This window comes from Carcharhinus amblyrhynchos, chromosome X (assembly GCF_965287045.1).
Source record: "Carcharhinus amblyrhynchos chromosome X, sCarAmb.v2.hapA, whole genome shotgun sequence".
NCBI lineage: Eukaryota > Metazoa > Chordata > Chondrichthyes > Carcharhiniformes > Carcharhinidae > Carcharhinus > Carcharhinus amblyrhynchos.
In genome coordinates this window covers 2,809,076-2,833,926 of record NC_137359.1, presented here as the reverse complement: position 1 = coordinate 2,833,926, position 24,851 = coordinate 2,809,076, and the positions used below count along the sequence as shown (strand labels likewise).

Sequence of the window (24,851 nt, the reverse complement as noted above, 5' to 3'; positions counted from 1 at the left end):
TTACCCTCTGTGTGCAGAAGTTGCCTGTTAGGCCTCCTTTAATTCTTTCCCCTTTCACCATTTACCTATATCCTGTTATTTTCAACTCCCCTTCCCTGTTTTCATCCTATCTATGCCCGTCAGGATTTTATTAATCGCAAGAAGGTCACCTCATCTTCCTACGTTCCAAGGAATAAAGGCTTGGCCTCGCCAACCGTTCCCTGTAACACAGGGCAATGAGTGCTGACTCCTAAATTATCCATGCACTCGTTCCAGTTTTTATTGAAAGACATTTGCAGAAAAAAATCCACTCGAAGAAAATCTGCTGCTTATATTCACTGCAACTAGAGCAGAATAAAATTGTGTAAATAAATAAACCTTTGTCTCCACCTACTGATCGGGGCAAGTACCCAAATTTGTTTTATTCTTTGAGGTAATTCAAGACTGTGTATCAATCCCAACAGATTGAAAACACAGAAACAGAATTTTGTACTTGGAGCGCCTTTCCATGCATCAGGACTTCCATATTGTCTGGACGTGTGTTTGTGTGTGTCTGTGTGTGTGTGTGTGTGTGTGTGTGTGTGTGTGTGTGTGTGTGTGTGTGTGTGTGTGTGTGTGTGTGTGTGTGTGTGTGTGTGTGTGTGTGTGTGTGTGTGTGTGTGTGTGTGTCGCACAGTCTCCATCAGGATTTGGGTCAGAGGTTATGACCATCCTTGTCTGCTCCAATGATTTATTGTTGACAAAGCTGGCAGAAGGAAAATGAAAATTCTGGAACAGGTTACTGAGTAAAATATTTTAAAATAAGAGACTGTTAAAGAGAAGTGATTCTCGGACCGAGTGATTGTCAGGTTTAATTAAAAGAAGAGTGATAGTTTAATGAAGTTTATTCAAAACCTTATAATCCACCCTTTTAAAACTAGCGGAGAATTAAATAATTCTGTTAACAACAAAGCTTCATTGTAAATGAAAATGCAAAACTATAATGTTTTGAGACATTGGACATTGTGCCATTCATATAACAGTAAGCAATTGAAATAAAAACACAAAAGAACATAAGAAATAGGAGCAGGAGTAGACCAGCTGGCCCCTCGAGCCTGCCCCACCATTCAATAAGATGATGGCTGATCTGATAGTGGTTCAGTTCCACTTACCCGCCTGTTCCCCATAACCCTTCATCCCTTTATTGGTCAGAAATCTATCTACCTGTGACTTAAACACATTTAACGAGGTAGCCTCCACTGCTTCAATGGGCAGAGAATTCCAAAGATTCATATTATTCCAATTGTTGCTTTGTTTTTGTGTGTAATTGGTGAACTTGTTGCTGACGTTTTTTCCACACATGTTAAGGATAAGCCACCTTCAGCTGATTGCTCTCCACATCAGTCAGCAGGGTTGACCAATTGCACCTAAGCTCTGGACTGTGCAGCACAGACAGTCAAAGTTATTGAGCTGATGGCAATGCAGGAGGAAGTAACCCCACACGCTGAGCACACTGAACTACCAATTCAGAACGTGGGAAGGCTGCAGACCGCGTCTGATACCAAAGAGGCTCAATGGGAATGCTGACAACTCGCCGGAAATAGGCGGATTTCCATTTGGGAAGACGGAAGTAACCCAGTGGGATATATGGACATTAATGGTGTTACAGCGCTAAACACAGTTGCCCCACAGCGACAAGATGCTGGCTCATTTCAGCCTTGGGTAACTGTCTGTGTAGAGTTTGCACATCCTCCCCGTGTCTGGAGGGGTTTCCTCCAGGGGCCCCTGTTTCCGCCCCCCCCCGCCCCCCCGACTCAGAGGATGTGTAGTTTAGGTGGATTAGCCATGCTATGTTGCCCCTTAATTTTGCTGGGTGTAGAGGTGAGGTTGATGATGATATGGGAGGGGGGCGTCCTGGGTGAAATACTTTCCTGAGGACTTGGTGCACGCCTGTTACTCTGAATGAACATAGAACATAGAACACTACAGCACAAAACAGACCCTTCGGCCCACAAGCTGCACTGATCACATCTGTACCTACTAAGCCATAGACCAATCTATAAACCCCAATCCCATTAGATCCCATTTACTCATCCAGAAGTCTTTTAAAAGACCCCAGCGAGTTCACCTCCACCACCACCGATGGCAGCCGATTCCATTCCCTCACCACCCTCTGAGTGATAAACGTACCCCTAACATCTCCTCTGTACTTGCTTCTCTGCAACTTAAACCTGCGTCCTCTCGTAGCGACCATTTCAGCCCTGGGAAACAGCCTCTGAGAATCCACCCTATCTATTCCACTCAACATCTCATAAACCTCTATCAGGTCACCTCTTAACCTTTGTCTTTCCAGGGAGATGAGAACTAGCTCCCTCAGCGTACCTTCATAAGGCATGCCTCCCAATCCAGGCGACATCCTTGTAAATTTGCTCTGCACCCTCTCAACAGCTTCCACATCCTTCGTGTAGTGAGGCGACCAGAACTGCGCACAGTACGCCAAGTGGGGTCTGACAAGGGTCTTATAAAGTTGCAGCATTACCTCCCGACTCCTGACCTCAATCCCTCGATTAATGAAGGCCAGTACACCATACGCCTTCCTGACCACATCCTCCACCTGCGAGGCCGATTTAAGAGTCCTATGGACCCGGACCCCAAGATCCTTCTGCTCCTCAACACCGCTAAGACTCCTACCCTTGATATTGTCTTCCCTCATCCCATTGGTCCTGCCAAAATGGACCACTACACATTTATGTGCGTTAAAGCCCATCTGCGACTTCTCCGCCCAGTCTTGCATCCTATCTATGTCCCGCTGCAACTTCTGACTTCCCTCCAGACCTTCCACAACACCACCAACCTTCATATCATCTGCGAACTTAGTAACCCATCCCTCCAGTTCCTCATCCAGGTCATTTATGAAAATGACAAACAGCAAGGGTCCTAGAACAGATCCCTGGGGCACTCCACTGGTGACCGACCTCCTATTTTCCCTCTTGAGTATATTCCTGTATCCCCTGTACATCCCGAGGGGATTCCTTGATTCCAGCGGCTTGTACCTGGGCCGTGCCTCTTCTTTTCGCTGTCAAAACTCAATAAGTTTTGTCATCCAAGGTTTCCTGCTTCTGCCAGCCTCGCCCTTCACACAAGCTGGAAAACACAGACCACGAAGTTTAGCTATTTGACTTTTGAAGGCTTCCCACTTGCCGGAAGTCCGATTACCCTCAAACAAACTCTTGCAAGTTCCTGCCTAATTCCATCACAAATGGTTTGGTACCAATTGGAGCTTGCACCTGCGGACCAGTTTACATAACTATTTTGTAGTTAATAGGACTATGGTCACTGGCCCCAAAGTGGATCCCCATCGATACTTCACTCACTTTCCGTTCCCTATTTCCAAAGAGTAGGTCAGGTTTTGCCCTTTCCCGAGTCGGACCCTCCACAAGCTGCCTGAGGAAACTTCTGTGAACACACTTGTTGTGGTGGAGCTAGTGCCATGCTCAGCCAAAGGAGAAGATTAGAAGTTGTTTGTTGACAGGGAAAGAACGTTCAAAGGTTCAAATCAGACTGTGTGCTTTGATCTGATCCAACACGGTAATTTAAATGGACAATTTACAGCCTGATGATGTGAGTGTGGATGGCTATAAAACTACAGATAGTGTGGGGACGTGAAAGAGAGGTACAGGAACAAAGAGTAGGTGAAGAGGACAGAAGAAGAGGACAATACAGACCGCAATGGGAATAGAGGGACTTTGTAAGTGAGGTGACTGTCTGAGATAGGGGCTATTCAGATGGTTGGGACTATTTCATAGAACCAGAGAAACCCCACAGTGCAGAAGGAGGCCATTTGGCTCATTGAGTTTGCACTGTAAACAATCCCACTGAGACCATATCTCCAGAACTCCATATATTTACCATGGTAATTTCCCTGATACAAAGCAGCAATTCAGCATGGCCCACCAACCGAACAGACGCTGTGGGAGGGAACGGGAATACGCAGAGGAAACCCACGGACACGCAAAGAGAACGTGCAAAACCCACTCAACATTCACCCCAGGGCGGAATTGAATCCGAGTTCCTGGCGCTCTGACACAGCAATGCTCACCACTGTGCCAACATGCTGCCCTCCATTGAGTGTGTATGATACAAATTATTGAGAGGGCAGAGAGAGAGTGAGACAGGACAGAGAGAGAGAGAGAGAGCTGTCATGCCAGAAGGTGGGAAGTAAAGTGACTAATAAGAGAAGGGCTTTTAAGGGGAGGAAAGAATTTCAAAATTGGAAATGGGCCAAAGATTCTGAAGTGGGGAATATCGAGGTAGAGCTCCACAAACTGAGGCGGCTTGGGTGGGGGTGGTTTGTTCGACAGGCCAGCAGGACTGAGGGAAGTGAGTATTGAGGGAGGGCTGTCAAAATTTGAGCGAGCGGCCAGAATTTTTGAAGTTTACGAAAATTCGGCTGGAACACGATGAACGAAGGTGTGGGGGGGCGGGGGTGGGAGTGGGGGGGGGGGGGGACGGGGGCACCACACCTTGAGGGGGAGCAGTTTTGTCAGAAAATAGGCTTTAAATGACTCATGAATAAAGGCACAAGAATCGACTGCAGTTGGATTGCATGTACTCATTGGAGTGTGTGCAGCAATCGCCATTTCTTTACAGAATCTTGCAGCGATATCGATTGAGGAGCTAAGGAACAGACGCAGGCCATTCAACCCCTCTAACCTGCTCCGCCATTTAATAACATGGTGGCTGTGCTGAAAATAATCTCAAATTTATATTTCGCCTGCGCCCGACAGCATATCATTGCCTTGCTTGCCAGGAATCTATCTAAACATGCCATTACCGTGTTGGAAGTGGAGGCAGGCGAGATGTTTTGTCGTTGTAATTTAGACTTACTCACCTTTCTGGTCTTCAACACTTGTCTGAAATGCTTCAAACGGATTTCCACATTTCCTTAAATGAAGAGCCCAATGTTGAACACACTGCTCCAATAAGTGCTGACCAGTACACAGTACAACTGAAGAGCAACCTTCCTCCGTCTATATTCAATTTCCCACAGAGTAAATGCTAACATTGGAACGATCGATTGGCCACAGTTCATAAAGAGACCACTCAGCTCGTCGAAGCTTCATCAAATTTCCTAAAGAGGATTTTACCCAGGCTCACCACCCACCCTATCACCATAATCCGTGCACTCACCACGGCAAATCCAGCAAAGCTACTTTAGATACCAAGCGGCAATTTAACATGACCAATCCACACAATCTGCAAACCTTTGGACTATGGGTGCAAAGCGGAGCACCCGGAGGACACTCACACAAACACGGGGAGAATGCACAAAATCCACACAGACAATGAACCGAGGCTGGGAATGAATCCAGGTCCCTGGCTCTGTGAGGTATCAGTGCTACCCACATAATACTACCTCACTTAATTTCTCACCGCGCCTGCAGACTCGTTTTTGTCATTCCTACTCTTGGAACCCAGACTGATCTGCACCACTGTGTGGAGAAATTATATTTTGTTATTGTCTCTTATATTGTTTTTAAAATGTACCATTCTACTCATCTTTATGCAATCACAACCCTAAATTCCTTCATGTAATTTATTCAATCTCTTGGAGGGTCGTGATTGTTTGAGGTTCTGAACGAATTTGTGCTGATGCACTGCATTTAGCGAGTAACATATTACATTGTTGTATTAGCTTGAGGTACGGAATCATATTGTGTTGTATTAGATTGTGATGCGGAATCAATTTTGTTGTATTAGATTAAGATGTGGTATCATATTGTGTTGTATTTGATTGAGATGTGGAATCATATTGTGTTGTAGCAGATCATGATGAGGAAATATATTGTGTTGAATCAGATTGTGACAGTGTTGCTGACTCGAGACAATACAAATGAATCATACACTCATGGATATGGGCAGACACCGAGATATATATAGAGATATATAGATGTATATCCAGTCAAATAAATGTGTGTGAGGAATAAAACTAACAAAGTCTGAGGTATAATATGATTGCATAGTGAGGTTTGAGAATGAGTAATTAATAAGAAAATAATAGAACATGATTACAGATTACCTTGTTACCAAAAGTCACCTTCTCTTTCTATTACAAAGGTAAGCACCTTATATTCAACAGAATTTCCAAACTGCAGGAACAGGACAAGGCAACTCTTGTTGTGGTGTTAACAAAAGATCTGAAGTCAGACACAAGTGGTCGCGGGCAGAGCAAGTTAATCTGGAAGTATTTATAACAGAGACAACGTTAATTGAAATGAATGCAAGATGTGCCTGTTTTGGATGTTTTTAAGATGGGAATTTCACTCCCGTGTGCGTGTGCAGCATGATATAATTATCGGGGTGGGGTGGGGGCAGGGGGGAGGTGAGCTTCACTGAAAGATGCAGAGCCTGCTGCAGCGGAATCTCTGAAGAACTGTTCTCCCTGCATATGCTTAAAAAGGAAAGTGCTCCTGGCCTGTTCTGAGTCTCCTTTGATTTGCTTGTAAGAAATCGGTGATAAAAGTATCAAAGACACAACGATAACAAGTGATGAATATATTCACACATCTTGTCAGACGCTTTCACATCCAAAACCAGTTCTACACTCGGACTGTGCCCCAGACAGAACAATGCGGACTGAATAATCAGAGTGTTATGGTCTGACAGACACACAATGAATCTCATACTCACACATTGTACCAGATGCAGAGCTGGAAAGAGTGAATCATGCACTCACAGAATTGAACAAAGACTGATTGATGAACGGTAAGAGTGACACTCATATATTGTACCAGAGATAGAGCAGGACTTTCACATACAATATGCAAGTCCATATGAGGAGTGAATCATGCATTCACACACATCCAGACAATGACAGATACATAATACACCCCTCTACAAATATTGTGCATCAGAAACAGAACCATAGGGAACATCCTTCTTGCTTTGACCCTGTCTTGGCTGGTTAGAAGTTTATAGGTTTTTGTGTGAAACGCTGCTTTGATCAGAGCTGGAGTACTCTCTACAGTCTGGTCAGCGCACGGTAGGAAGGATGTGGTTGGAGAAGAAAGCGTGTAGAGGTGATTCACCAGGGTGTTGCCCTGGGCTGGCCTAAAGAGATCACCCTCATTCTTCTGAACTCCAACCAACATCCTGCTCAGTGACTCAGTCTCGCCTAATGTCAATGTCATCGATATCTCTGCACTCACTGTGTTCTGAAACAGGTATCAGAGGGCTGCCTCCTGGTTTGAGGATTATTGGATTGAGATGGAACCTGATACTGTAACTAAGAGGAGAGACTCATGAACGACAAAAACATCCCCAGGAAAATGAAGATGTTCTCTGCACTGACAGAGTCAAATTTGAGCAGACAGCTGGGCATGGCACCAAACCTCACCCCCACCATCACCCAGACTGTTTAAATATTCCACACCTTTTGTCAGATAAAAGGTGGTTGGATTGAAAGACGTTAACTAAAGCTGTTTGTTCAGCGACTGTGATTAATGTCAGTCTCCGTGGATCCGCTTCCTGTCACTGGAGGGTTTCCCTCGTCTATTAATAAGTGATTCCATTCAATATGTTATCCCACACAGTTACTGGGACGGTCAAATCCGGCACTAGTAGAATCAGCGACCGCAGACAGAGGGAGAAAGTGATCAGAATCTGCAAACAACGGACTGGAACTTTGCAGCAATGGATCAGAAACTGGGAACAATAGACAGGAATATTTCAATAATTGACAGGAGTTTTACTGAGGGTTTTTACTGGCTTTCTCCAGATCGGATATCATTAGAATCTCGTATCCAATGTATTCTCTGGGTTATTCAAGGGGTTTACTACCCAATCTTGACTATTGTTGGTGTCCCTGGTAAGTTTCTCTGTCCAGTTATTAATTCAATTCACCCTGTTTAATTTTATTACTGGTCTTACGCACTTGGCCTGAGTTATTGTTTCTTTAGAATATCTGTATTCAGTCACTAACCCTACTGATGAATGTTTCAGTGTATCTGATGTTCCATTTGCTCGTCTTTGCTCCTATTTCCTTCCCCAGTCAGTCTCTACATCAGCTATTGTATTTAAAAACCATCTTTCATTCCATTCCTCATCTTGTTATTAAATTATTGGAAGGATGGATTTTATTGTATTCAGTTCCACTCCCATTCCCTGTTCCCAGCCACAGACTCCAGGAGTTTGCCTGGGGTGGGGGCATTCGAACGATACGGAGAGATTGGATAGGATTGGGTTCCTTTCTTCAGAGCAGAGAAGGCTGAAGGGAGACATTATTGAGGTGTGTATCAGATTACAAAGGGGATGGGCAGGGTGAACAGGAAACAGCAGGTGTGAGTCACAAAGGGTCATGGCTTTAGGCTGAGGGTCAGGAGATTAAGAGGGGATTTGAGAATTATTGTTTCCACTCAGAGGGCAGTGTGAATCTGGAATGAACTACCTGTGCAGGTAGTGGGGGGACAGAAAACCTACAATCTTTAAAAAATTATTTAGATGATCACTTAAAATATCACAAAATTCCAGGACATTGGACATGTGCAGGAAACTATTGTTAGTGCAAAGGCGATGAGCCAATGGGTCTGTCCAGGCCAGCACCACTTTATGATGTTATTTCTCTACCTGAGGCTTGTCAGGAATGATTATTTTTGATTTATTTGAGTTGATTTATTATTGCCGTATGTATTTGTACATCATGAAAAGTATTGGTTCTTGCACGCCGTACAGACAAAGAGATGATAAGGAGAGAGTGCAGAATGTCGTGGTACAGTCGTAGCTGGGGTGTAAAACAAGATCAAATTAATGTGAGGTAGGTCCATTCAAAAGGCAGGGAAGAATCTGTTCTCGGTTTGGTTCGATGTGTCCTCAGATTTTTATGTGTTTTCCCAATGGAAGAAGGTGAAATAGACCTTGTGAAGTTGCGTGGGGTCCTTAACTATGCTTATTGTTTTTTCCGAGGCTGTGGGAAGTGTGGACACTTTGAAGGGGTGGCAGCAAGGTTTGAGGTGATGGACTGGGCTTTGTTCATGACCCTTTGTAGTTTCTTGCAGTCTTGGACAGAGTGGAAGCCATGCCAAGCTGTGGTACAAACACAAATAACGCTTTCTACGTGCATTAGTAAACGTTGGTGAGAGTCATAGTGGACGAACCAAATTTCCTTAGCCCCCTGAGAAAGCAGAGGCCTTGTTGGTCTTTCTTACTATAGTTTCATCGTGGAGGAACCAGGGCAGTTTGTTGGTGATTTGGAAACGTTAATGTGTGAAACTCTTGTCCATTTCACCTCTCGTGATGTAGACAGGTACATACCCTCCACTATGCTTCCTGAAGTCAATGACTATCTTCTTCGATTTGTTGACACTGAGAGTGTGTGAGAGAGAGAGAAAAATTCTTGCCATTGCATCACTCCAACTGGAACTGACGACCTCTGCCAAGCGGTTAGAACTGAGCTGTGCCAACTTGGCATCATCACAGACATCGTGGATTAATGACATGACCAATAATGACTTTGCAATGAACTTTTTACAGGCCAGTAGATAGCTGGAAAGAGTAAAACATATTCTTCGCACAACACACATAATATGGCATTGTTGCAAAATACCTGCCAAGCTGTGCCTAACTTTAATAATGTCAGGAAAATAGATCAATTAAACAATGCTTATTGGCTAGCAGATAAAGACTTTATCTTAATTACAGAGATAGCAAACTTCAACATTTTAACCGGATTAAATATTTAACAGAGATCATTGAAGTATCATCGAACCCCACAGTGCAGAAAGAGACCCATTCAGCCCATTGAGTCTGCACCAACCACAATCCCTCCCAGGCCCTACCTCCATATCCCACCCACTAATCTACACATCTCAGGACACTAAGAGGCAATTTTAGCATGGCCAATCAACCTAACCCACACAGCTTTGGACTGTGGGAAGAAACTAGAACTCTCAGAGGAAACCCACACAGAAACAAGGACAATATGCAATCTCCACACAGACAGTGACCCGAGCCGGGAATCAAACCCAGATCCCTGGAGCTGTGAAGCAGCAGTGCTATCCACTGTGCTACCCTGTCGCCCCAGGAGAAAAGCTGCACCATGACTGTACAGAAGAATGTAAAGCAACTCAGCATGTACTGACAAAAAGACTCCCAAAGCCACACACACAGGCAAACACACCTAGTCAGTATGAGGATTGAACCCATGATCTTGGCGTTATTAGCACCACACTCTGACCACATGAGCTAACCAGCCCAGCTACCTGAGAAGTTTTCAGTATTTTCAGAAACTGATTAGTATCTGAGAAACTTTGTACACATTTTCCTTTCCTGATGAAGTGTGTAAAAGTAAATCAAAAAATGGGTGGATTCTCGGAGGCTATTTCCCAGGGCTGAAATGGTCGCTACAAGAGGACACAGGTTTAAGGTGCTGGGGAGCAAGTACAGAGGAGATGTTCGGGGTAAGTTTTTCACTCAGAGGGTGGTGAGTGAATGGAGTCGGCTGCCGTCGGTGGTGGAGGAGGTGAACTCGCTGGGGTCTTTTAAAAGACATCTGGATGAGTATATGGTATCTAATGGGATTGGCGGTTATAGATAGGTCTATGGCTTGGTAGGTATGGATATGATGGGCACAACTTGCGGGCGGAAGGGCCTGTTTGTGCTGTAGTGTTCTATGTTCTATGTTAAAACCTTTCAAATCGTACAGGGAAGAAGATGCAGTCGATTCATTATTTCCACACAAGATGATCCACTCAGACATTCCTCTACACAGTTACCACACTTGTTATTTCCGATGTACATTCAATGTTAGACGTTCAGTCGAATGGCTACAACACTGCTTCCAGCCCCTCTGCGAGTTTTGAGTGAGAACTCTTGGACAGTGAACTTTCCCCACTGTGCCTCTGTGCGGCTGCCCCAAGCTTTAATGTATCCCTCACACACAGTCCTGGGTTAGAAAACCAGCATATTTCAGGCACCTTTCAGCGAGTTGATGACCCTCCGTCAGTTGTTGATGGTTTACTGGGTGCTGGATCCCAGGAATAACCCATCGAACAGAGAGATCTGCTCGGTGTCAACCTGAACATAAATAACTGCCAATCTGCTTGGTAAGGCAGGTTTGGGAAGGGACGGGGAGCATTCTGTTTCCCAGGATAGCCAGTGTGGAGGAGGTGAGACTCAAGAAGGATTGCTCAGTCTTGTCTTGTCAAGACAGCCAGTTTTGGTGATGACAGGTTCTGTCAAATGGATTGTACTGTCTGCTCTGGAAAGTATCCTTTTCCAGCAGTTCCTTCACAATGTTATAGGCAGACACTTCCTGATGGACTTTTGGTCAAAGTGATTTTTCTGCATAACCGTTAGCGATGTGTGCAATGGCACAGTCCAACTGCTTGGAGTGTTCCACAGCTATATGGCCAGACCTATAAGAACATAAGAACATAAGAAATAGGGGCAGGAGTAGGCCATCTAGCCCTTCGAGCCTGCCCCGCCATTCAATAAGATCATGGCTGATCTGTTGTGGCTCAGTTCCACTTTCCCGCCCTCTCCCCATAACCCTTAATCCCCTCTCTTATCAAAAACCCATCAACCCGCGTCTTAAATATATTTAGTGATGCAGACTCCACCACTTCAACGGCAGAGAATTCCAGAGATTCACCACCCTTTGTGTGAAGAAGTTCCTCCTCAACTCCGTTCTAAACCGCACCCCCCCCCCTTTATCTTGAGGCTGTGCCCCCTAGTCCTGCTGTCCTTTCTGAGCGGGAAGATCCTCTCCACCTCTATCCTATCCATCCCATTCATCATCTTATACGTCTCAATGAGATCTCCCCTCATTCTCCTAAACTCTAACGAGTACAAGCCGAGTTTATTCAGCGTGTCCTCATAGCTCAACCCCCTCAACTCCAGCATCAGCCTCGTAAACCTCCTCTGCACTCCTTCCAAGGCCAAAATATCCTTGCGTAAGTGCGGCGACCAAAACTGCACACAGTACTCCAGCTGCGGCCTCACCAATGCCCTGTACAAGACCTCCCTACTTTTATATTCAATCACCCTCGCTATGAAGGCCAACATCCCATTAGCCTTCCTGACCGCCTGCTGCACCTGCAGGCTGGGTTCTTGAGACTCATGCACAAGGACCCCGAGGTCCCTCTGCAACGTCGCCTGCTGCAGTTTTTCGCCCCGTAAGTAATAGTCCTTCCTACCATTATTCCTACCAAAGTGGACCACCTCGCACTTGCCAACATTAAATTCCGTTTGCCATTTCCTGGCCCATTCGCCCAGCCTCCCTAGATCCTTCTGCAGACTCTCCACACCCTCCGCGCAATTCCGCCATTTGTAAAACCTGGGCAGGTAGAATAGGTATATTTAACTAGGTGGGAGGATCTACTGAACCATCAGGAATTTACAAAAGGATTTGCCACGTGAAATGCGATGAACCTTTGCTGGTTCCAGGTGGTTAGCGCCCAGATCATGTTCTGGAGACCTGGATTTGAGCCCTGCCAAAATTGAATTCAATAACAAAATAAAAACTGGAATTAAGAGTCTAGTGATGACCATGAAACCATTGTTGATTGGCAGAAAAAGAAGACATCCGGTTCACTAATGCCCTTTTGGGAAGGAAATCTGCCGTCCTTCTCTGGTCTAGCCTACATGTGACTCCAGACCACAGCAATTTGGTTGACTCTCACCGACCCTCTGAAGTGGCCCAGCAAGCCACTCAGCTGTAACAATCGCCGCAAAGTCCCAACAAAGAAATGAAACTGGACAGACCAACTGGCACCGATCGAAGCACCGGACAAGACAACGGCAAAACAAACAGCCCTGTCAACCCTGATTGGGAAATCAATGCTGGAGGTCCTGATGGGGGAGGAATGACGTGGGTACTGAGAGGGGAATAATGTTGTGGTTCCTGATGGGAGAGCAATGCTACATTTCCTGATGTGGGAGTAATGTCGGGGGTTCTGATGGAGGAGTAATGTCCTGGGTTCTAATGGGGATTAGTGTCGGGGATCATAATGGGGGGGGCATGACAGCAGATCAGACGGGGGAGTAGTGCCTGTGACCTGATTGGGAGACTAATGTCAGGCTTCCTGATTGGGGGAGTAATTTCGGGAGTCCTGATGGGGGAGTAATGATGGGGATCCTCAAGGGGGAGTAATGTTGGGGGTCCTGATGGGGGAGTAATGTTGGGGATCCCGATGGGGGAGTAATGTTGGGGATCCTGATGGGGGAGTAATGTTGGGGATCCTGATGGGGGAGTAATGTTGGGGATCCGGATACATGCGGGAGTAATGATGGGGATGCTCATTCGGGACTGATGTCACGGGTCCTGATGGGGGATTAATGTGGGGGTCAGGGTGGGGGGAACATGATGGTAGTCAAGATGGGGGAGTAATAACTGTGGCCTGATGGGGGGGACTAATGTCCGGATTCCTAATGGGGAAGTGATGTTGGGGTACTGATGGGGAGTGATGTTGGGGGTACTGATGGGGAGTGATGTTGGGGTACTGATGGGGAGTGATGTTGGGGTACTGATGGGGAGTGATGTTGGGGGTACTGATGGGGAGTGATGTTGGGGTACTGATGGGGAGTGATGTTGGGGTACTGATGGGGAGTGATGTTGGGGGTACTGATGGGGAGTGATGTTGGGGTACTGATGGGGAGTGATGTTGGGGTACTGATGGGGAGTGATGTTGGGGGTACTGATGGGGAGTGATGTTGGGGGTACTGATGGGGAGTGATGTTGGGGTACTGATGGGGAGTGATGTTGGGGCACTGATGGGGAGTGATGTTGGGGGTACTGATGGGGAGTGATGTTGGGGTACTGATGGGGAGTGATGTTGGGGGTACTGATGGGGAGTGATGTTGGGGGTACTGATCGGGGAATTAAAGTTTGGAGTTCTTATTGGGGTGGCAATCTCGGAGCCCTGATGAGGGCACATGATAATGTGTGGTTCCTGATGGGGATCTAATGTCGGGGGTGCTCACGGGGGAGCGATGTCAGGGATCCTGTTCGAGGAGTACTTTCTCAGACCAGAAGGGGGAGTAATTTCTTGGATCTTGATGGAGGAGTAATCTCAGTGGTTCCTGAATGAGAAATGAAGACTTGGGCTGTGGTGGGGAGTAATGTCGGCATTCCTGATGGGGAGGCAATTACTGGGGTACTGATGGGGAGTAATATCAGGGATGCATATTGGTAACTGTCGGGACTCCTGATGTGAAAGGAAGGTCGTGAGTCCTGATGGGGGGAGTGACCTCGATGGTCCTGATGGGGAGGGTAATGATGGGGTCCTGGTGATCAGTCCTCATGGGAGTAACGTTGGGGTACCTGCTGGGGGAGTCATGTCGATGGTCCTAATGGGAAGAAATGTCGGTGGCCCTGAATGTCCATGCCTCCCATAATCCTGTAGACTTCTATCAGGTCGCCCCTCAAACTCCACCATTCTAGTGAGAACAAACCAAGTTTCTCCAATCTCTCCTCATAGCTAATGCCCTCCATACCAGGGCACCATCCTGGTAAATCTTTTCTGCACACTCTCCAAAACTTCCAATCCTACTGGTGGTGTGGTGACCAGAATTGAACACTCTACTCCAAGTGAGGCCGAACTAAGGATCTATAAAGCTACAACATGACTTGTCAATTATTAAACTCAATGCCTTGGTCATTGCAGGCAAATATGCCGTATGCCTTCTTGACTACTTTCTACAGTGACCTGTGTACCTGTACACCCAGATCCTTTTGCCTATCAATATCTTAAGGGTCCTACCATTTCCTGTATATTTCCTATCTGTATTAGACCTTCCAAAATGCTTTACCGAACATTTCTTTGGATTAAATGCCTTCTCTCCACCCACGTCTCCAACTGATCTATATCCAGCTGTATCCTCTGATGGTCCTCATCGCTATCCGCAAATCCACCAACCTTTGTGTTGTTTGCGAACTTACTAATTCATCCAGTTACATTTTCCTCCAAATCATTTATACGCATTACAAACAGCAAAGGTCCCAGCACTGATCCCTGAGGAACACCACTTGTCATAGCCCTCCATTCAGAATCGTACCTTCCACTGCGGCCTTCTGCCTTCTTTGACCGAGCCAGTTTTACATCACCTCTGATCCCAAGCGATTTCACCTTCTGCACCAATCTGCCATGAGTGTTCTTGTCAAAGGCCTTACTGAAGTCCATGTAGACAACATCCACTGCCCGACCCTCATCAACCATCTTCATCACTTCCTCGAAAAACTCGATCAAGTTGGTGAGACACGGCCTCCCCTTCACAAAACCATGTTGCCTCTCACTAATACTGTCCGTGGTAAGTGTGTGAGAGTGTCAGTGCGATAATGTGTGTGAACATGTTTGTGTGCGGCCGTATCTGTCTGTCCATATCTGTTTGTGAGTTATAGTATCAGTGTTAGTTTGTGTGTCCGTGTGAGGGTGTCTGAGTTTCTGTGAGCATGGCTGTGAACGTGTTTATGTGTCTCCGTGTCTCGATATAAGTTATAGTGTATGTGTGTGTGTGTGTGTATGTGTGTGTATGTGTGTGTGTGTGTGTGTGTGTGTGTTTCTGTGTGTGGGAGTGTGGGTGTGTGTGTGTGGGTGTGTGTTTCTGTGTGTGTGTGTATGTGTGTGTTTCTGTGTGTGTGTCTATGTATGAGTGTGTGGGTGTGTGTGTAGGTGTGTGTGGGTGTGTGTGTCTGTGTTCCTGTGTGTGTGTGTGTGTGTGTGTGTGTGTGTGGGTGTGTGGGTGTGTGGGTGTGTGGGTGTGTGCGTGTGTGTGTTTGTTTCTGTGCGTGTGAAAGTGTGTGTGGAAGAGGGTGTCCTTACCTCACTGAAACAAGTAATTGCTTCCCTGGCTAATGTATAATTTCATTCTAAATTTCTCTTGCTCACAGTGAACATAATCACAATTGTGACCCTGAGGACCAGAAACTGCGGTCTGTCCAAGTGTGTCACTCGTTACCTGGTGGCCATGTCAGTGGGGGATCTACTGGTCGTTATCCTCGACTTGTTAATGAGACACATCCCCATTGTCTTTGATGAACAATTTTATTACCTGAAGTCCATGCTCGTGTGTAATATCCACGCCGTCCTGCTTTATTCCGCAACTGACTGTTCTGTCTGGTTCACCGTCACTTTCACCTTTGATCGATTTGTGGCCATTTGCTGCCCCAAGCTGAAAAGTAAATATTGCAGCGAGAAATCGGCGGCTGTGGTTCTGGGAACAGTGACTGTCTTGAGCTGTTTAAAGAACATTTACTGGTATTTTATGTTGTTAGGTGAATATTTGCTGATGAACGACCCCTGGTTTTGTTATTACAAGTGTACAGTTTTGTTCTCTCCAGCTTGGTCAGCAATCCAGTTCCTCCACAACATCCTAAACCCGTGTGTCCCATTTGTCCTGATTTTGCTGCTCAATGTTCTCACCGTCAGACACATTTTACTGAGCAACAGAGCCCGCAGGAGACTCCGGGCTCACAACAGTTGGAAGAACTCCAGAGACCCAGAGATGGAGAGTCGAAGGAAATGCATAATTTTACTGTTTGTTATCTCAGCCAATTTCATTGTGTTATGGTCAATATTTATGTTATATTCAATATGGAGCAGGATGTATTATTTGGGGTATAAGTCAGTCTGGTTAGATTATTTTGTTATGGAATTGGGTTTCATGCTGCAGCTCCTGAGTTGTTGTACAAACACTGGGATTTATGCCGTGACACAGACTCAGTTCAGGCAGCAGTTGAAAAATGTGCTGAAATTTCCCCTTTCAGCAATTATTCAATTCATTAAACCCTGATGGGAAACCCTGTATACATGATGTCTCTCTCTCTCTTTCTTCTGATTGGGCACTCAAACCACTCAAATTTATAATCCACCCTCACATTGATTGGACACACGATACATGGCAAAGCTGATCTGCTCTCCAACTTGTGGCTACACTGGTCCATGATTATGGCTCTTGTATCAAACGTGACAGAAATTGACTGACTGACCGAGTGAGGCCAACCGACTCAGCAAATACAGCCTTCTAAATGGCTGAGTGAGGCTGACTGATGAGCGAGGGAGAGCGACTATTTGAATGGGTGAGTGTGACCGACTGACTAACCGGGTCTCACTGACTGAGGGAACGAGGCTGACTGACTGATCCAGCAACGCTGATCGAGGCCAACTGAGTGAAGCCAACTGACTTGGCGAGGCCTTCTGACTGACTGACCAAGGCCCACTGGCTGACCAAGTATGGCCGACTGACCGACGGAGTGAGACCAACTGACTGACCGAGTGAGCCTGACCGACTGGAGGAACGAGGCCGGGTGATGGACATACCGAGGCTGACTGACGGAATGCACGATGACAACTGACTGAGTGAGGCTGACTGAGTGAAGTCAACCGATTGGCCGAGTGAGGCTGAGTGATATGCCATGCGAGGCCAACAGGCTGACTGGGTGGGGTCGACTGGCTGTCTGAGCATGTCTGTCTGTCTGGCTGACTGACCAAGCAAGGCCGACTAACTGGCTGAGCGAAGGGTCACAGGCTGACCAAGTGAGGCTGTCTGATTGACTGAGTGAGGCTGACTGCCTAAACAAGGGAGGCCCAATGACTCATGGTTGGCACGGTAGCACAGTGGGTTAGCACTGCTGCTTCACAGCTCGAGGGGCTGAGGGTCGAATCCCGCCTTGGGTCACTGTCTGTGAGGAGTTTGCACATTCTCCTCGTGTCTGCATGGGTTTCCTCCGGGCACTCCGGTTTCCTCCCGCAGTACAAAAGGTGAGTGTTTAGGTTGATTGGCCATGCCAACTGGCCACTTAGTGTACAAAGGTGTGCAGGTTAGGGTGGATTGCCCATGATAAATTGCCCCTTATTGTCCAAAGATGTATTGGCTAGGGTAGATTGGCCATTATAAATTCTCACTTAGTGTCCAAAGATGTGTGGGTTCGGTGGATTGGCCATGGTAACTTGTCACTTAGTGTCCAAAGATGTGTACACTAGGTGTATTGGCCATGATAAATTGTCACTTAGCGTCCAAAGATGTGTGGGTTCGGTGGATTGGCCATGCTAAGTTGTCCCTTAGTGTCCAAAGATGTGTAAGTTAGGATGGATTGGCCATGCTAAATTGTTTCTTCGTGTCCAAAGATGTGTAGGTTAGGTTGATTGGCCATGCTAAATTGTCCCTTAGTGTCCAAAGATGTGTGGGTTCGGTGGATTGGCCATGCTAAATTGTCCTTAGTGTCCAAAGATGTGTGGGTTAGGGTGGATTGGCCATGATAAATTACCCCTTAGTGTCCAAAGATGTGTAGGTTAGGGTGGATTGGCCATGATAAATTGTCCCTAAATGACCTGAGATGTGTAGGTTAGGGTGGATTGGCCATGCTAAATTGTCCCTTAGCGTCCAAAGATGTGTAGGTTCGGTGGATTGGCCGTGCTAAATTGTCCCTTAATGACCTGAGATGTGAAGGTTAGAGGGATTAGTGGGTAAAACATGTAGTGATATGGGGATAGGACCTGGGTGGGATTGTGGTCGGTGCAGACTCAATGGGCCGAATGGCCTCTTTCTGCACGGTAGGGATTCTATGATTTCTATGACTGACACAGCAAGGCCGACTGACTGACCCAGCGAGGCTGACTGACCAATTACGGCCAAATGAGTGAGGGAGAAATGCTGGCTGACTGAGCGAGCAGGGCCAACTGACTGAACAATGAGGTCTGACTGAGTGAGACAATCTGGATGGACGAGGGAGGCTGAGGGAATCACTGAGTGTGGCCAACTGACTGAGAGCAGCTGATTGAGTGACCGAGTGAGGCTGACTGAGTGAAGGACGGGACGGGCGAGGCCAACCGACTGTCCAAATGAGTGAGCGAGTGGGGCCGAGGGGCTGAACGAGCGAGGCCGAATGATTGACCCAGTGAGGTTGGGTGAGTGACTGGCCAAGGTTGAGAGTCTGACAGGGCGAGGCCCTACTCACTGACTGAGCGAGCCAGAGTGACTGGCTGGCCAATTGAGGCCAACTGAAGGAATGAGTGAAACCAACTGAGTGACCGAGTGAGGCTGACTCATCGACAGAGTGGGGCCGACTGAGTGAGGTGACTGGCTGACTGAGCGAGACCAAGGGAGTGACCCAGTGATGGGAAACTGACCGAGTGATCGAGGGCCAATGTCTGAACAAGCAAAGCTGACCAGACGGACAGGGTCAGGCAACTGACTGACCCAGACAGGCCAACATATTGGCCAAGCGATGCCGACTGACTGACCCAGCCAGACTGACCTGGTCAGGTGGGTTGACTGCCCGACTAAGGCTGACCGACTGACAGAGCGAGGCCGACTCACTGACCCTGTGAGGTCAGCTGACTGACCCAGTGATGCCAACTGACACATCGAGTCATAGAGTCAAAGAGGTTTACAGCATGGAAACAGGCCCTTCGGCCCAACTTGTCCATGCTGCCCCTTTTTTTTAATCTCTAAGCTGGTCCCAACTCCCCACATTTGGCCCATATCCCTCGATACCCATCCTACCCATGGAATTAACTAAATGCTTTTTAAAAGACAAAATTGTACCCGTCTCCACTATTCCCTCTGGCAGCTTGTTCCAGACACTCACCACTCTCTGTGTGAATAAAAAATGCCCCTGTGGACACTTTTGTATCTCTCCCCGCTCACCTTAAACCTATACCCTCTAGTTTTAGACTCCCGTACCTTTGGGAAAAGATATTGACTATCTAGCTGATCTGTGCCCTTGATTATTTTATAGATCTCTATAAAATCACCCCTCAGCCTCCTACGCTCCAGAGAAAAAAAATGTCCTAGTCTATCCAGCCTCTCCTTGTAACTCAATCCATCAAGTCCCGGTAGCATCCTAGTAAATCTTTTCTGCACTCTTTCTCGTTTAATCATATCCTTTCGATAATAGGGGGACCAGAATTGCACACAGTATTCCAAGTGTGGTCATGTACAACTTCAACAAGACATCGCAACTCCTGTCTTCAAAGTTCTGACCGATGAAACCAAGCATGCTGAATGCCTTCTTCACCACTCTGTCCACCTGTGACTCCACTTTCAAGGAGCTATGAACATGTACACCCAGGTCTCTTTGTTCTGTAACACTCCCCAACGCCCTACCATTAACTGAGTAAGTCCTGCCCTGGTTCAATCTACCAAAATGCATCACCTTACATTTATTCTAATTAAACTCCATCTGCCATTCGTCAGCCCAATTGGTCAAGATCCTTTGCAATTGGGGAGAACTTTCTTGAGTGTCTTTTATGTCACCAATCATAGTGTCATCTGCACACTTACTAACCGTGCCCTTTACTAACCATGACTCATCCAGAGATGCTGAGTGTCTGAGCGAGGCAGACTGATGGATCAAGTGAGGTCTGACTGACTGACCAAGTGAGAACAACTGACAAACGAACTATGCCCACTGATTGTCCGACTGAGGCCGACTGACTGACAGAGTGAGGCCGAATGACAGACTGAGTGAGGCCGACTGACAGACTGAGTGAGGCTGACTGACTGACTGAGTGAGGCTGACTGACAGACTGAGTGAGGCTGACTGACAGACTGAATGAGGCTGACTGACAGACTGAGTGAGACTCAATGACTGATTGAAAGAAAACATTTTCAACAAAGTCAAAACAAAATGTATAGATTCTTCACAGGACTGTAACAGCAGCATTACAGATGAAATGCTGACTGGAACATGTAACGAGTAATGCACAGGGGCTTTTATTGTTCAGAAATGCTTGACTGTCTATTTTTGTCGCCATGTTCATGGCATTATCAAAATTCTGTTCACGAATATTTTTGATATCCATGTCTAAATTCGCAATGATTTCAAAAGCATTGTACCACAGTAAAGAGAATTCAGACAAAATTCTGGTCAACAGCTGGAGTACTGTGTGCAGTTTTGGTCGCTGCACTTGCGGCAGGATATATTAGCCTTGGAGGGAGTGCAGAGGAGGTTCACTAGGCTGATACCGGAGATGAGGGGGCTGGACTATGAAGAGAGTCTAAATTGACTCGGTCTGTACTCATAGGAGTTTAGAAGGCTGAGGGGGGATCTTACAGAGACGTATAAGACATTGAAAGGGATGGATAGGGTAGAGGTAGAGAGATTCTTCCTGCTTAGAAAGGATAGCAGGACTTGAGGGCACAGCCTCAAGATAAGGAGGGGGGGCAGTTTAGAACGGCGTTGAGGGGGAACTTCTTCACTCAAAGCATGGCAAGTCTCTGGAATTCTCTGCCCGCTGAAGTGGTGGAGGCTACCTCGCTGAATATATTTAAGTCACGGGTAGATAGGTTTCTGATAGACAGGGGAATTAAGGGTTATGGGGAGAAAGCGGGAAAGTGGAACTCATCCACTTCAGATCAGCTATGATCTTATTGAATGGTGGGGCAGGCTCAAAGGGCTAGATGGCCCTCTCCTGTCCTATTGTGTTGTTTTAGATTGAGATGTGGAATCATATTGTGTTGTATTAGATTGAGATGTAGAATCATATTGCGTTGTATTAGCTTGAGATGTAGAATCATATTGTGTTGTATTCGATTGAGATGTAGAATCATATTGTGTTATATTAGATTGGGATATGGAATCATATTGTGTTATATTAGATTGAGTTGTGGAATCATATTGTGTTGTATTAGATCATGATGAGGAAATATATTGAGTTGTATCAGACTGTGATGTGGAATTATGTTGTGTTGGAGCAATAAATTGAAATATTGGAACAAATTGTGTTGTATTAGTCTGAGATCTGGAATCATATTGAGTTGGCCTTTTGGATTGAGATGTGGAATCATATTGCCATGTTGCATTAGATTGAGATGTGGCATAGTATTGTGTTGTTAAAAAAGATTGAGATGTGGAAAACATGTTGTTTTGTGTTAGATTAAGAAACAGAACTGTGTTGAATTATATTGAGATGCACAAACATTTTGTATTGTATTAGATTGAGATGTGCAACCATATTGTGCCATTGTGTTAGACTAAGATGTGGAATCATTTTGTGTTATATTAGATTGAGGTACATAACCATTTTGTGTTGTATTAGATGGAAATGCACAATCATGATGTGTTTTGTATTACATTGAGATGCAGCATCATATTGTGCTGTTCTATCAGATTGAGATGTGGAGTCATATTGTGTTGTTCTATTAGATTGAGACATGGAACCATTTTGTGTTGTATTTGATTAAAACGTGGAATCATACTGTGTTGCTGCATTATATTGAGATATGGAATTGTAAGGTATTGTTGTATTGGATTGAGACGTGGAATCGGATTCTGAGGTTTAATTAGATTGAGGTGTGGAATAATATTATGATGTATCAGATTGACTTGTGGAAACATATTGCGTTATTGAATTAGATTTCGATGTTGCAGCACATTGTGTTGGATTAAGTTGAGACATGGGAACATATGGTGTTGTATTAGATGTGGAATCTTACTGTGTGTAACATTAAGTTGAGATTTGAAATTATATTCTGATGCATTATATTGAGATGTGCAAAAGATTGTGTTGTTGAATTAAATTACAATGTGGGAAAATATGTTTTATCAGATGGTGATGTGGAATTCTGTATTGCACTGTATTAGACTGGCATGAGAAATCACATCATATTGTGCTGTTGAAACACAGATATTTTATTATTCGATTCCTGCAATGACGGACACCAACATAAACCTGTATTTTTCAACTTGATGTCACAGTTAAACAGAGTAAACATATCCCAGGATAGTGCAGAACAGCCCTGAGAAATAAAATCTCTCTTGGAAGTTGAATTATTGATTGGTCACAGCCAGGTGAAGGATAATATTGGAGCAACTTGACAGTTAGAGATTTGATGTTTGAGATGATAGCGCCATTGATGGCAAAATGCACTCTCTAACTTTATTAGTTACTTACTGTTATCAATACTGCCCGGTCTTTGAAACACGGCAACTCGAGTTCAGAAACATGTATTTTCCCCAGACTAATCCAATGTTGTCATGTGTTGGCCATGAAAGAAAACAAAATAAGTTGAGTGATTGTGTAACGCCTGGATCCCAGAGGATACCCAGGGTATATATTAAGGAGATTGCATTACTTCAGAGTTAATATAGAGATTGTATGCAGTTCAAAAAGACACCACACAGGAAATGGGTCTTCTATTTGAAATGGCGAAGAAAATATTCTATTCATTCCTGGGTGTTTTTGCAGTTCCTGGTAAGTGATTATATCCATGGTAGCTGTCTGATACGGTGTGTGAACTGAACAAATATTTCACTCTGTGAGTGAACTGATTGTCACCGATATACAAAAATCTGGTCATTGGGTCAATTGAATTACCGCTGCGGCTTTTCACTATTCCCCCACTATTCTATGCTTGCAAAGCAAAAACTGTATGAGATTGAGATGTGGAATCATGGTGTGTTGATGCATTAGATTGAGATGTGGCATCATGTGATATTGATCTATTCAGTTGAAATGTGAAGTCGTATTGTGTTGCGTTAGGATTAGATGTGGAATCATATTGTGATGTTGTATCAGATTGAGATGTAGAAACGTGATATGATGTATTAGCTTATGATGTGGATTCACATTATGTTGTTGCAATAGATTGAGATGTAGAATCATATTATATTGATGAGTGAGATTTAGATGTGGAATCTTATTGTGTTGTATTATGATGAGATAGAACCACAGAATCATAGAACATTACAGCACAGAAACAGGCCTTTTGATCATTCTTGGCTGTGCCAAAACATTTTTCTGTCTAGTCTTATTGTGCTGTCTTAGACAGAGATGTGGAAACATTTTGTGTTGCTTCCGATCATGATGAGAAAATAGATTGCATTGTATCAGATTGTACATTTACTGGAGTATTCTGTAATGTTGAACCAGCCCTGGGTTAAAGCAAGCTCATTGAAAGACGTTGTTTGTGGGAGTAAGAGTAAAATCATGCAGAGTGATTTTACACTGACTCACCAACCAGAATGGGAAAGCTGACTCCAATGAACAAATATACCCAAATATCTGTCATTGTGGATTTGTACAGTGTGAATAACTAACCCAAGTGGAAAAATATCTCCAGTGAACATATATAACATGAGCATCTGCCAGTGTAGAGTTGGACTGAGTGTGGATCACGAACATGAGTGGAAATGCTGATTCCTGTAATCACCGAAGTTGGGATTATCTGTCAGTGTAGAATAGTATTGAGTGTTGGTCACTCACTAGAAAGGAAATTCTGACTCCAGCGAACACGTATACCGGGATCTGTCAGTGTCGAAATGCACTGAGTCTGGGTCACTCTCCAGAAAGGAAATACTGACTCCAGTGAACATGTATACCAGGAATATGTGCCAATGTAGAAATGTCCTGAGCGTGAGACACTAACTGGAATGGACTATTCCATAAGGAAATTATTGTTTCCTGCTCAATGATATCTACATTCAATGGAGCTGTCCCTGTGCTCCCACAATCTGATAGATTTTGCAAGGGGAAATGATTCACTGTGGACTCAATATGTTTGTTGGTGAGTGTAAAGTGAATTGTCTCAATCACTCAATTTACAATTGAACGGCTCCAGGGTAAACAAAATGCCAGAGACTAACTGGCATATAAACTCTGAGAGTACTGTGGCAGAATGAAACACATGGTTGTGTTTTTGATTCCCAATTCCACACTTCGAGGAATGAACTCCACTGCAGGTTTTAAAATAAGATATTTTTGTTCACCTGTGTTGCTATTTTAATTGATTGGTAAATCGATTACCCTCAACCACAAAAACCTTTTCCCCCAGTCAAACCCTTAATTTCCCAGCAGCATATTGAGAATCTTGATTTTCCTATCAGATAGCAGCATTTGTCACACCGAAGGCTTGTAATTAAACTCTTACTGAAATGTTGAATGTGCAAGTCATCAGTT

At 45.1% G+C, this 24,851-nt stretch overlaps 1 protein-coding gene across 1 annotated transcript; it reads left to right on the top strand.

Moving 5' to 3' along the window:
• The first annotated feature begins 7,650 nt into the window (after positions 1-7,650).
• LOC145361900 (putative G-protein coupled receptor 139) lies at positions 7,651-16,743 on the top strand. Its single transcript, XM_080217888.1, has 2 exons — positions 7,651-7,825; positions 15,842-16,743. The coding sequence occupies exons 1-2, from the start codon at positions 7,651-7,653 to the stop codon at positions 16,741-16,743; spliced, it is 1,077 nt and encodes a 358-aa protein (XP_080074014.1).
• The last annotated feature ends 8,108 nt before the right edge of the window (positions 16,744-24,851 follow it).